The sequence below is a fragment of the Dipodomys ordii genome, unplaced genomic scaffold (genome assembly GCF_000151885.1).
Source record: "Dipodomys ordii isolate 6190 unplaced genomic scaffold, Dord_2.0 Scaffold14, whole genome shotgun sequence".
Lineage (NCBI taxonomy): Eukaryota > Metazoa > Chordata > Mammalia > Rodentia > Heteromyidae > Dipodomys > Dipodomys ordii.
Window position 1 is genome coordinate 15,132,833 of NW_012267230.1, and position 12,834 is coordinate 15,145,666.

At 66.4% G+C, this 12,834-nt stretch overlaps 2 protein-coding genes across 2 annotated transcripts in view; one reads left to right on the forward strand and one right to left on the reverse strand.

Moving 5' to 3' along the window:
* Mlst8 (MTOR associated protein, LST8 homolog (S. cerevisiae)) overlaps positions 1-11,794 on the reverse strand; it is a 25,522-nt gene extending 13,728 nt beyond the window's left edge. Inside the window, exon 1 of the mRNA XM_013011723.1 lies at positions 11,784-11,794. The gene's annotated coding sequence lies outside the window, so the exon portion shown is untranslated. The remainder of the gene's footprint in view (positions 1-11,783) is intronic.
* Caskin1 (CASK interacting protein 1) overlaps positions 3,930-12,834 on the forward strand; it is a 10,073-nt gene continuing 1,168 nt past the window's right edge. Inside the window, exons 1-17 of the mRNA XM_013011247.1 lie at positions 3,930-3,975; positions 4,080-4,177; positions 4,570-4,715; positions 4,797-4,892; positions 5,001-5,131; positions 5,503-5,611; positions 5,690-5,798; positions 5,886-5,980; positions 6,154-6,271; positions 7,274-7,375; positions 7,484-7,572; positions 7,657-7,741; positions 7,837-7,928; positions 8,753-8,863; positions 8,952-9,053; positions 10,355-10,493; positions 10,567-12,576. Coding sequence (XP_012866701.1) covers positions 4,572-4,715; positions 4,797-4,892; positions 5,001-5,131; positions 5,503-5,611; positions 5,690-5,798; positions 5,886-5,980; positions 6,154-6,271; positions 7,274-7,375; positions 7,484-7,572; positions 7,657-7,741; positions 7,837-7,928; positions 8,753-8,863; positions 8,952-9,053; positions 10,355-10,493; positions 10,567-12,576 — 3,532 coding nt within the window. The 5' untranslated portion in view covers positions 3,930-3,975; positions 4,080-4,177; positions 4,570-4,571. The remainder of the gene's footprint in view (positions 3,976-4,079; positions 4,178-4,569; positions 4,716-4,796; positions 4,893-5,000; positions 5,132-5,502; positions 5,612-5,689; positions 5,799-5,885; positions 5,981-6,153; positions 6,272-7,273; positions 7,376-7,483; positions 7,573-7,656; positions 7,742-7,836; positions 7,929-8,752; positions 8,864-8,951; positions 9,054-10,354; positions 10,494-10,566; positions 12,577-12,834) is intronic.

A 12,834-nucleotide genomic window follows, 5' to 3' on the forward strand; every position in this document is an offset into this window, starting at 1 on the left:
CCCCCCGGCCCGGACTGTGGGACTCCAGGGAAGGCCTGCGAGCTGGCAGCCCTGATCCCGCACCGTCCCGGCTGAGCCCCGAGCCTCCCCGGAGGCTGCTGGGGAGGGATGGGTGGATGGATGGATGGGTGGATGGATGGATGGGTGGATGGATGGATGGGTGGATGGATGGGCGTGTGGACCGGTCTCGTGTGCGGCTGCGCACGTAGGAGCGTGTCAGTGTGTCGGGGCACCTGTGTGGACACGGCCAGGGCCGCGCCGCTCGGCACTGGGGAGCCGCATGCCCTGGGCACCTGCCCCCCACAGACCACCCAGGAGCGCTGGGTGGGGGTGGGGGGCTCGCTCTCCAGAGCCGCGCCAAGTCCTGGCACTGCAGGAAGGACGGACGCAGACACCCCCTCCCCCTCCCGCCCTCCAGCAGCCCCGCCTGGCTCCCTCTGTCCACTGTGCAGAGGGAGGGCACAGGTGTCACACACGGGCCAGCCCCGGCCCACAGCCCCACAGCCGGCTGGAAGGCTCCTCTCACCAGGGCCCTGTGCAGGGTCTCCGCGCTGAGGAAGGGAGGGCTTCCAGGGAGAGGCAGACACAGCCCCGGCAAGCGAGGTCCAGGCTTCCACCTAGCGGCTGCGAAGTCTGTAGACACCCACATCTGACTGCAGGGGCCCAGTCTGTCCGCAGGATGGGCCTCGGGGCCGTCCCTGCCTCTCTGCTGTGTCTGGACGGTTGGTGAGAAAGTGCACGTCAACACGACCTGCCTTCCCCATCCGGGACATGCAGTTTGGGAGCAGGGTCCCCCCTCCCTTCTGTTCTGCTACCCTGGGGAAGTTGGGGGGGTGTCCTCTCTCCCTGGGACTCTCCCTCCACCTTGGCCTGGTGTGGCCTCTGGGGCAGGAGAGACACTGTGTTGGCCCCCTGCGTCTATGGTCTGACTCACAGGGGCGGGAGTAATAAATCAGTCGAGAAATCCCTCCATGAATTAGCTCAGTTGTCATGGCAACGCTGGCCTGCTTTGGAGTAAGATGTATTTTGATTCAGCAAAGTACAGCTGGAGTTTGGGCCACAAGGTTGGAGGTGTCCAGAAGTGTCCTCCAGAGACCCCCACCCACCCCCACCCCTGCCGGCACGGAGGTGTTCCCAGGGCAGGTCCTGTACCTTGAGCTCCACCCTGTGCCCCGCCCCTTCCCTCACGTCAGCCCCGCCCCCTCCCCTCACACGTGCGTGCACACACACTCAGCAGCTCTCCTTGAAGAGGAGGAGGGAGGGCTCTAGAGGGAAAATGTAGGCAGGGGCTGCCCTTCTGCTGGGGAGCCAGCTCTGCCATTTTCTCAGCCCCAGCCCCACTGCAGGCTGGCTGGGGAGGGATTCCGTGGACACCCCAGGCCGCTAAGAATTCCCTTCCAGCCCGAGGCTGAGTGTGACCTCGAAGGTGGGTGCTATCAGGGATACCGTGAACGAGGATCCCAAGAAGTGGGTCATGTTGGGTTCTCAGGCCTCTGATCTCCTAGAAAGAGAAGCCCCCCCACCCCCAGGGCCATCGGCTGGTCACCACTGGCACCTCCTTATCTCCGAGCCCTTTGCGGTAATGCCTTGCTCCTATTTCATTCAGAAAACCAGTCTCTCCGCGGGAGAACCTGAGTTTTTGGACTGCTGTCCCTTGGTGGGACGGCCTCCGCAGGCCTCCCTCACGCCGTGCCCTGCAGGCCCCTGAGGCTGGGGCGGCTCAGCATCATGGGCAGGGGTCTTAGCGGCTCAGCATCACGGGCGGGGCCTTAGCGGCCTGCCTGGCAGAGGCTCCACCCCCCTGGAGTCTGTCTTGCTCAAGGCCCCGCTGAAGTCTTAGACACTGTCCCCAAGAGCAGGTGTGCTTGGCCTGAACTCCCCTCCAGCTGCCTGGAGGCCCCGCATGGAAGCTGCGAGAGGGCCCGGGATGTCTTGGAGATGGGGACAGCTATACTGGGGTTGAGGAGAGCAGGGAGAGCACTCCAGGGGGACAGGGTTTCGAGCAGAGCCCCGGGCCCGATGGATGGGACTGTGGCAGGCCTGGCCACACCGTGGGCAGCCCTCATGCAGAATGAAGTATGCAACGTCCTTATCCAAACATCAGGAGTTTTTGGCCGAGCAGGTTACTTGCCCATCAAGCCGGCCCTGATGGCGACAGCGCATGGACTATGAATGGACGCCGCCAAGCACCGCCGCACGGTTGGCAGGCCCTGGGTTAGCCCCACAGGGACAGCCGGGAGCAGAGTCAGCAAAAGGCCTCATCCTCCTAGCGTGTTTAGTTCAGTGGGGAAATGGACAGGAGACAAGTTAATAAGCAGATGGGCTGGGCGCCGGTGGCTCATACCTGTCATCCTAGCTGAGATCTGACGATCACGGTTCAAAGCCAGCCCTGGCAGGAAAGTCCAAGAGACTCTTATCTCTAACCACAAGAAAACCGGAAGTGGCGCTGTAGCTTAAGTGGTAGAGTGCTCGCCTTGAGCTGAAGAGCTGAGGGACAGCGCCCAGGCCCAGAGTTCAAGCCCCATGACCAACAACAACAACAAAAAAGCCGATGAGATTCCGGGGGTGGTAGGGAGGACAGGGTGGGAGGCTGAGCCTCTGAATGGGAGGGGCAGGGCAGGGTGAGGAGGCCTTGCCTGGCCCTGCGCGTGGAGCAAGAGAGGAGCAGGGTCACTACAACGGTGGGAGATGGGGAGGTGCCAGCGGGGACCCTGCCGGAGGCCCCGGGGGGCCTCACTTGTGTCTAGCAGTGTGCCAGGTAGGGGCGGGGCGGGGGCACGGGGAACTAGTGATGCGGGCTGGGTGAAGGAGCTCAGAGCGAGAGAGCGGCTCTCCAGGCAGAGTCAGCAGGCTGTACCTGAGCACAGGGTTCGGGTGTGGAGCCGGGCGCCCGGGCTGACGCCCAGGCTTTGCCCCTCAGCGCCAGGGCACTCAGCAGCGGCAGCAGCATCCACCGCGAGGGCCGGGGCGGGAGGTGGAGGCTCTGCCACTCTTTCCAGCTCAGGGCGGGGGCCCCAGAGCTCAGACTTGGTCAGGCCTAGAGGTGAATTCAGGGCCTTCTGACTTGATGGGTTTCAGGGGTGCCCAGGGCCCAGGGCCCAGCGGGAGTGGAGCCCTGCACCAGCCCTCCCCTCCGCGACTCTACTTGCTGGGCTCCCCTGCCCTTGAGCCCCTGCCCCCACCCCTGCCCTGGGCCTGGACAAAGGGGCTTCTGTCTTCAGCCCCCTCTCACGGAGCGACTGACCCACAAATGGGTTATGTAACCACGGCCCAGACGGGCAGGGGGGCTGGCGGGAGGCCACGGGGGAGCTATTGGTGGGCTCCTTCGCTCTGGCTGGCAGCCGGGCGGGGATAGGGGACGGCCCGGCGGGGAACTCCCGCCCCAAAGGGAAAGGGTAGCCCCCAGGCCTTGGGTGCTGAACCTGGGCTCTGAGCAAGGCCCCGCTTACATGAAGGCTCTCCCGGCCCTGCATGCCTCCCTTTCCCCTGGCCAGGACTGGCAGTGGGGGATGGAGGGGGCTGCACCCTGGAGATGCAGCTCTTTCCCCCAGAGATACCCCATTTCCGGGCGTTCCAGCCTCCTTGGCCACCCCCGGCCCCATCTGGGTCCTTTGGAGAGACAGATGGGGCCGGCTCTCTCCCTCCCACCAATGGTAGGTGTCCCCAAGGAGGGAGCGTGTGTGCACATGGGTGCGTGCGGGCTGTCTCCAGGTGCAGAGGCCAGGTCCTGCGGGGACCGCACCGTCCACCCTGGTGCACGGGCAAGCCGGTACCTGGAGCCGAGCGCAGGCTGCACATCTGTGCTGTAGACCAGGAATCTGGCTCCCAGCCTGCCCGGAGCTTTCCACTACCTTCCCCTGCTCTTACTCTGCCTGGAGGTTCTGGGCAGAGCCTCCCCTCACTGTGTCTCCCTCCTCCCCCAGAGCTCCTGGGCTCTACCAAGAAGATCAACGTCAACTTCCAGGATCCAGATGGGTGAGTTCCCAGCTGGGGCAGTGGCAGCCTTTGTGGGGTAGGTAGCCGCTGGGGAGGGCCAGGGGTGGTGTACCTGTTCCTAGACCCCATCCTTGGTTGCCCAGCTTCTCAGCCCTGCACCACGCCGCCCTGAACGGCAACACGGAGTTGATCACCTTGCTGCTGGAGGCCCAGGCTGCTGTGGACATCAAGGACAACAAAGGCAAGCCTGCTGTGGGGCCAGGAAGCCGGGGCAGACGCCCAAGCTCAGGAGTCAATCCCCTCGGCCTGGACAGACCTTGCTGAGCTCTGTGCCCAGGTTTGGGTCTGACTCAGGGAGAACCAGTGTCCTCAGGGCTGGGAAGGTGGCTCAGTGGTGGAGCGCTTGCCTTGCATGCCTGAGGCCCTGGGTTCGATTCCTCAGCACCACAAAAGCAGAAAAAAACAGAAGTGGCGCTGTGGCTCAGATGGTAGAGCGCTAGCCTCGAGCTGAAGAGCTGAGGGACAGCGCCCAGACCCAGAGTTCAGGTCCCACGACCAACAACAACAACAAAAAAGAATGTGTCCTCAGGCCAGGGTCCCCACCTGTCCCCGCCCATCCCCACCCATGTCCAGGCATGAGGCCACTCCACTACGCAGCCTGGCAGGGCCGGAAGGAGCCCATGAAGCTGGTGCTGAAGGCCGGCTCGGCGGTGAACATCCCGTCCGATGAGGGCCACATCCCCCTGCACCTGGCAGCTCAGCACGGTCACTACGACGTGGTGAGGCCTCGTGGGGGAGGAGGGGGAGGGGGAGGGGAAGGGAGGAAGACGCCCAGGGCCGACCACGCCCTGCACCCGCAGTCGGAGATGCTTCTACAGCACCAGTCCAACCCCTGCATGGTAGACAACTCCGGGAAGACGCCCCTGGACCTGGCCTGTGAGTTTGGCCGTGTCGGGGTAAGTCTTTCCTGGGAACTAGGCCGGGCTCCACCTTCCCGGCCTCCTTACTCCCGGTGGGGACGTGGGGGGGGGCCCCGCCCCCCACTTGTCCACTTGTTCTTCAAGGTCGTTCAGCTGCTGCTCAGCAGCAACATGTGTGCGGCCTTGCTGGAGCCCCGGCCCGGGGATGCCACCGACCCCAACAGCACCAGTCCCCTGCACCTGGCAGCCAAGAACGGGCACATCGACATCATCAGGTATGGCAGGTGGGTGGGATGGCGCTCTGGCGAGCTCCTGGGGGCCCCCAGGGATGTGGTCAGACACCCCCTCCTGCCGTGTGGCTTCCCGCTTCCCAGGCGAGGGTGACCCTGGTGGGCTGGGGGACGGGACCCCTGCAGTTTGTCAGCTGGGTATTCCTCCATGCCTCAGTTTCCCCAGCCGTAAGATAGGGCTCCAACAGAGAAGGTCCTCCACCAGGACTGGACAAAGCGTTAGCCAGGGACAGGCCTTGGGCAAGTGCTTGGTAAAACCTCAGATACTGCATGTGCCAACGGGACACCTGGGCATCGAGGACTGTCTTGGAGAATGTTTGGGGAAGTCCTGCTTATGACCCCCACCTTCCTCCCAGACTCCTCCTCCAGGCTGGCATCGACATCAACCGGCAGACCAAGGCTGGCACGGCCCTGCACGAGGCTGCGCTCTGTGGGAAGACAGAGGTGGTCCGGCTGCTGCTGGACGTGAGTCTGGGGGCTGGGGGGAGGGCTGGGTCAGAGGGGAGAGGCCAGTGACGGCGGCTTCTCCTCTGGCTGATGTAGAGCGGGATCAACGCTCAGGTGAGGAACACCTATAGCCAGACGGCCCTGGACATCGTGCACCAATTCACCACCTCCCAGGCCAGCAAGGAGATCAAGCAGCTGCTACGAGGTGGGCCCGGGTGGGGCCCAGGTCTGGGGTGGAGCCCGGGTCTGGGGGAACCATGGGGGGACTAGGGGTCACCTCCTGTGTCCCCAGAGGCCTCTGCAGCCCTGCAGGTCCGGGCAACCAAGGATTACTGCAACAACTACGACCTGACCAGCCTCAACGTGAAGGCGGGGGACATCATCACGGTGAGGACAGCCCCTGGGTGCTGTCAGCGGGGCAGGGGGGTGTTCCTGGGGGGAGGGCGTCCCCGGGCATGCTCCCACAGCACAGCACCCTCTCCTAGCAGCCGGGCTGGGGTGCTACGGCGCTGGCCCCGCCTGGAGTATCTTCCTCAGCGTGTGCCCACCCGTTCGGCCAGGTCCTTGAGCAGCATCCCGACGGCCGGTGGAAAGGCTGCATCCACGACAACCGGACCGGCAACGACCGGGTGGGCTACTTTCCATCCTCACTGGGCGAGGCCATCGCCAAGCGGGCAGGCAAGTTCCGCTCGGGGGCGGAGTCCCCGGGAGAGGGGAGCCGGGGGGTCGTCAGTGGGAGTGGAGAGCCAGCGAGCTGAGAGCCTGGCCTGCTGGCCCCTTTTCACGTACTGCGCGGGCACAACCTGCCCACCATGGTGCAGTGCTCAGGCCGCCTCTAGGGACGCACGGGGACCCAGACAGACGCAGCCTGCACTTTTGGGGAGCTTGCCCTGGGCTGGGAGGGGGCAGCCAGCGGTAGATGCATGGGAGGACATGACACTGGAGGAGGGGCAGCACAGGGAGGCTGGCAGTAGGTAGGCAGCCCAGCCCAGCACGGAGCAGGGCACACAGAGCCACACGTGCAAGGGCACTGCGGGGCTGGGAAGGTGGCTCAGGGGTAGAGCGCTTGCCTTGCATGCAGGAGGCCCTGGGTTGCATTCCTCAGCACCACATACATAGAAAAAGCCGGAAGTGGCGCTGTGGCTCAAGTGTTGAGCTCTCGCCTTGAGCTGAAGAGCTGACGGACAGTGCCCAGGCCCAGAGTTCAGGCCCCATGACCGGACCCAAAAACAAAAAACAAAAAAAAAGGCACTGGGACACGAAGGAGGTAGACACCCGGAGAGACAGGAGGCCAACGCAGCGGGAACAGAGTGGGCGGGCGGGCCAGCCAGGTAGAGAAGCCCCAGGGCATGGCTTCAGGGTGCTGGGCTCCGTGGGCCTTGTACAGAGGCCACCGAGACGGAAAAGCGTTCCCCGAGGTCACCATCTAGACCAGGAATCAGCGTCAGGCCCAGCACAGAGGTCACACCCCTGCGGCCGTCCTCTGCCCCGTTTTCCCCAGGGCCCCGGGAGCAGTGGCTCTCTCCTGGTCTCCTGAGGGTCTGTCAGCTCCCCCGGAGACAGCCAGTGCAGGAGGAGGCTGACGCCTCCAGAGGCGTGCGTGTGCCTCTGCTGGGCCCTTCGTGCCTCTGGCTGGGTGTGGGCAGCTCAGGGCTCAGGGAGGCTGTGCTCGGCCTGCAGGTGCCCGAGCAGGCAGTGAGCCAAGCCCGCCCCAGGGAGGCAGTGCGGCGGGGCCCTCTGCGCCCCCAGAGGAGATCTGGGTGCTGAGGAAGCCTTTTGCAGGTAGGCCAGGGGCCTCCGAACTACTGGGGTGGTAGCACTTGTGCCAGGCACCATCGTGGGGCTCCGGCAGGGCCCGGCCCGGCCTCACGCTCCTCCCTCGGCTGGCAGGTGGCGAGCGCAGCGGCAGTCTGAGCAGTGGGACTGGTGGCCGGAGCGGCGGGGGCCACACCCTGCACGCAGGCTCCGAAGGCGTTAAGGTCAGCGGGGTGGGGCCGGGCACTGGGCAGCTGGGGCGGGCCAGGCCCGGGGCAGCGCCGGCCAGCAGCTTGTCTGGGTTGCAGCTCCTGGCCACGGTGCTCTCCCAGAAGTCCACCTCGGAATCCAGTCCGGGGGACAGCCCCGTCAAGCCTTCTGAGGGCCCCACAGGTAAAAGCAGGCCCCCGCCCCCCGCTCCCGCTCCACTGGCCCGGCAGAGGCCGCCCCTGCGCGGCCCGTGCCCTGCCACCCCCTCTCATCAGCAGGCTCCGGCAGGCCCCAGCTTCCCGCAGCCCACGGCGGGCAGCTCTACGGGGAGCAGCCGGCGAAGAAGCTGGAAGCAGCCTCAGAGGGCAAGGTACGGGGCCCGGCTGGCTCCCGGGGAGGGGTGGGGCTGGCGGGCTGATGGGCTGACGGGCACGCAGGCAGCCTGCCTGGCCACAGCAGCTGCCAGGAGCCAGGACAGGTCAGACCCTGTCCTTTTGTCCGTCTGTCTGTGTGCGCAGTTGTGTGTGCACACACAAGTACGGTGTAGAGGTGTTGTCTGTCATGTAGGCTGTGCGCTAGTTGTGTGCACATTTGGTGTGGAGGGTGACGTGTGTGTGTGTGTGTGTGTGTGTGTGTATGAATGGTGTAATTGTGAGCTAGGCACCTGTGCGTGTGGCTAGGCAGATGGATGACGTGTGAGCACGCGTACAGTGGGGTGCATGTGCGTGCTCCTGTGTGCTGGGAGGTGTGAGCTGCTGGCTGAGTCCTGTACAGCAGAGGAGGCGAGGCCCCGCTGGTGGCACGGGTCCACTTTCAGGGACGTTGGTAGGGACAGCGCTGAGCAGCCCATCCTGAAGCCCTTTCCCCCAGAGCCCCCCCAGCCGCCTGCCTCTCAAGATGGTTGTGGGAGCACCCGGTGCAGAATGGGGAAGGCCGGGCTGGGCGGCTGTGCCCCGGACAGCAGCCGGACCGGCCGGGTGGAGCCCGCAGAAGAAGCTTGCAGGGCTGCGGACGCTTGCTGTGCAGGCGGCAGATCACAGACTGCCAGGCCCCGGCTTGCCAGAGCCTGGCTGCTCACGGATCACCACGGAGGACCAAACGTTCCCGCCTGCCGGCTAAACAGAGAAGGAGGTGCTGAGGAGGCTGGGTGAGGCCCTGCAGGCGGCCGCAGCCCTGATGCCTTGTGTCTTCCAGAGCGCAGAGGCAGTCAGCCAGTGGCTTGCCACGTTCCAGCTGCAGCTCTACGCCCCCAACTTCACCAATGCTGGCTATGACCTGCCCACCATCAGCCGCATGACCCCTGAGGTGAGCTTGCGGCCTCCTTTCCCACCAGCTGTCTCCTTTTTCGGGGATGGGACCCTGCCTCCTGCTAATGCGCCTCCTCCCTGCCTAGGACCTCACGGCCATCGGTGTCACCAAACCAGGCCACCGGAAGAAGATCACGGCTGAGATCAGTGGCCTGAGCATCCCTGATTGGCTGCCCGAGCACAAACCCGTAAGGCTCCTGCACTCTGGAGGCCGAGCCAGGACCAGCAGGCAGACAGACAGACAACAGACAGGCTGTCTCCCTAACTAAACCCTCCCCCCTCCCCCCCCCCGGGGCCTCAGGGATTGGAGAGTGGAGGATGGTCTGCTGCCTGGGAGCTGCGTGGAGAGCCTGCATGCCGGCCACGGGCCGGGGAGCCCGCCCGCCAGGCAGGGCCAGGGCTCACGCTGGGGCCTGGAGCCAGGAGTGCCCTTTCCACACTCAGGCATCCTCCCCATGGCACTGTCCACCGGGCCCACACAGCCTGCAGAGGGTCACAGCACTGCTGGCCACACAGCCCGTGTGAGAACCTCAGGCTGGTTCCGTCGGGGTGCCCGGGGAGGAGGGCCCTCGGCGTGGGCCGCCCGTGCTGGCTGCTCACAGTCTGGTCTCCGGCGGTGTGTGCACGGACGGCTCGGCCCCTGCTGTAGGAATGGGTAGGCGCCTGGAGGGGCGGGGGCAGAGCAGGAGGGCGGCTTCCAGGCCACCGGATGTGACAGGAGCGCATGGAGTCAGGGCTCTGTGGAAGAGGGGCTGCTGGCTGCCCCATGCCCCCGTTCCCCTGGGCTCTGGATCTTTCCATGCCTGCACTAGTCTCTACCCGGCCTTGCCTATCTGGTCAGTAGGTCAGGGCCTCCGGGGAGCGTACCCGGGCCCTGTGTGCCTCGCCTCACTCTGTCTCTGGTGCGACTGAGGCTGCTGAGTGTGGCGCACGGGTGGTACTGACTGTGTGCCCAGAAGGTTGCTGAGCTACTCTGAATGATGACCGTGTGGATATGCGCATACGTGTGCTGTGGCTGTGTGGGGTGTGTGTTAGGTGTGTGGCACGTGTCTGATGTAGGCAGGGAAGCTGAGTCTGGTGCAGGTGGCTGGAAGGACGGTGTTCAGGGTGTGTGCAGATGCACGTATCCAGCGTGACGCTGCGTGTCCTGTCCCCGTGTGGGTGTGTCTCAGGGCACTGTGTCTGTGGCCACCCGGCCAGTTAAGGACGTTGCTTCTACGGGAACTGTGTCCTGCAGTTAGGCCCCTGTGTGTTTGTGTGTTGGCTCGTGTCCACATCGGTGTCCCGTGGGGATGCGGGGGCGCCTGCCGGCCTGGGCCTGAGGAGGCTAGGCACCTGCTGCTTTTCAATACTGACACCTTGGGCCTGTCTGTCTGTCCTTCTCTCTGTCGTACACTGCTGGCCTAGTGCCCCTCCCTCCAACAGCTCCAGCGGGGGGCAGGGTGTGAGCGGCTAGCTCCGGCTGCCCCTCGATGTCCGTGCTCCGTAGGCTAACCTGGCCGTGTGGCTGTCCGTGATCGGCCTGGCCCAGTACTACAAAGTGCTGGTGGACAACGGCTATGAGAACATCGACTTCATCACCGACATCACCTGGGAGGACCTGCAGGAGATCGGCATCACCAAGCTGGGTGAGGGCCCGCCCCTGCCCCCAGGCCCCCCTCCACCTCCTGCCGCGCCTGACCCGCCCCCTGCCCCACTCAGGACACCAGAAGAAGCTGATGCTGGCGGTGAGGAAACTGGCCGAGCTGCAGAAGGCCGAATATGCCAAGTACGAGGGGGGACCCCTGCGGCGGAAGGCACCCCAGTCGCTCGAGACCACGGCCATAGAGTCGCCCCCCCCGCCTGAGCCTGCCCCCGCCGACTGCCAGTCTCCTAAGATGACCACCTTCCAGGACAGCGAGCTCAGCGGGGAGCTGCAGGCTGCCATGACCGGCCCGGCCGAGGCACCCGCAGAGCAGCCCTCTGGCCGCCTGCCCCCCACCCCCAGGGCGGCCGGGCGGCCGGAGCCCAGCCTGGGGGGGCGGGCTCGGCACATGAGCAGCTCGCAGGAGCTGCTGGGCGACGGCCCCCCTGGACCCAGCAGCCCCATGTCACGAAGCCAGGAGTACCTGCTGGACGAGGGGCCGGCCCCCGGCACACCGCCCAAGGAGGTCCGGCCAGGCCGCCACGGCCACAGCATCAAGAGGGCCAGCGTGCCCCCGGTGCCCGGCAAACCGCGGCAGGTCCTCCCGCCGGGGGCCGGCCCCTTCACCCCCCCGCAGACGCCCACCAAAGCCCGGCCGGGCTCCCCTCAAGCCCTCGGGGGACCTCACGGCCCGGCCACCGCCAAGGTGAAGCCCACCCCACAGCTGCTGCCGCCCGCCGAGCGGCCCTCGTCACCTCGCTCCCTGCCGCAGTCGCCGACGCACCGTGGCTTTGCCTACGTGCTGCCCCAGCCCGTGGAGAGCGAGGTGGGGCCGGTGGCACCGGGGCCCGCCCCGCCGCCTGTGCCCACGACCGTGCCCACTCTCTGTCTGCCCCCGGAGGCCGACGTGGAGCCTGGGCGCCCCAAGAAGCGAGCTCACAGCCTGAATCGCTACGCGGCGTCCGACAGCGAGCCGGAGCGAGATGAGCTGCTGGCGCCCGCCGCCTCGGGGCCCTACGCCACGGTCCAGCGGCGCGTGGGCCGGAGCCACTCTGTGAGGGTCCCCGCTGCCCACGACAAGAACGTCAACCGCAGCCAGTCTTTCGCCGTGCGGCCTCGCAAGAAGGGACCGCCCCCACCCCCGCCCAAGCGCTCCAGCTCCGCCGTGGCCAGCGCCAACATGGCTGACGAGCCAGCTCCCGAGGCTGAGGCCGAGGCCGAGCCTGCCCCAGACAACCGGCTGGGCGTCCGGGCCCAGCGCCGGCGGGCTAGCGACCTCGCAGGCAGCGTGGACACGGGCAGCGCGGGCAGCGTGAAGAGCATCGCGGCCATGCTCGAACTGTCTTCCATTGGGGGCGGGGGGCGGGGCGCTCGCCGACCCCCCGAGGGCCACCCCACCCCTCGTCCTGCCAGTCCGGAGCCTGGCCGGGTGGCCACAGTGCTGGCCTCGGTGAAGCACAAAGAGGCCATCGGGCCGGATGGCGAGGTGGTGAACCGGCGCCGCACTCTCAGCGGGCCTGTCACGGGGCTTCTGGCCGCAGCCCGCAGGGGCCCGGGAGAACCCACGGAGCAGGGCCACTTTGTGGAGGATGGGGCCACCAGGCAGCGGCCTCGAGGTCCAGCCAAGGCAGAGGCCGGCGCGGAAGGCCCCCCCCTGGCCAGGGTGGAGGCCAGTGCCACGCTCAAGAGGCGCATCCGGGCCAAGCAGAGCCAGCAGGAGAATGTCAAGTTCATCCTGACCGAGTCCGACACGGTGAAGCGCAGACCCAAGGCCAAGGAGCGGGAGGCCGGGCCCGAGCCACCCCCGCCGCTGTCCGTGTACCAGAACGGCACAGCCACAGTGCGCCGCAGACCCGCCTCGGAGCAGGCCGGGACCCCGGAGCTGCCCCCGCCACCCCCGCCCGCTGAGCCGCCACCCGCCGACCTGGCGCACCTGCCCCCTCTGCCCCTGCCCGACGGCAATGCCCGGAAGCCGGCCAAGCCACCCGTGTCTCCCAAGCCTGTCCTGGCTCAGCCTGTGCCCAAGACCCAGGGCTCACCCACCCCAGCCTCCAAGAAGGTGCCGCTGCCAGGCCCCGGCAGCCCAGGTATGTAGTATGGGGGGGCACCCCTACTCACTGCCCAGCCTTTGTTGGATGTGATGGAGCCATTGGGGGGGGCTGTCCACCCACGGGGGTGGAGAGGGAGCAGAGCCCTTCCCTCACTCCGCCAGCGAGGCACAGAAAGCCTGTGTATGTTGGTGCTAGTGTGGCAAGGTACCGGGCGTCTCTGGGATTGGCCTGGGTGCAGGCTAGGGGACAGGACGCGGGCACGGGTCGTGTGCGGGCGAGGGCGCGGGCATCGGG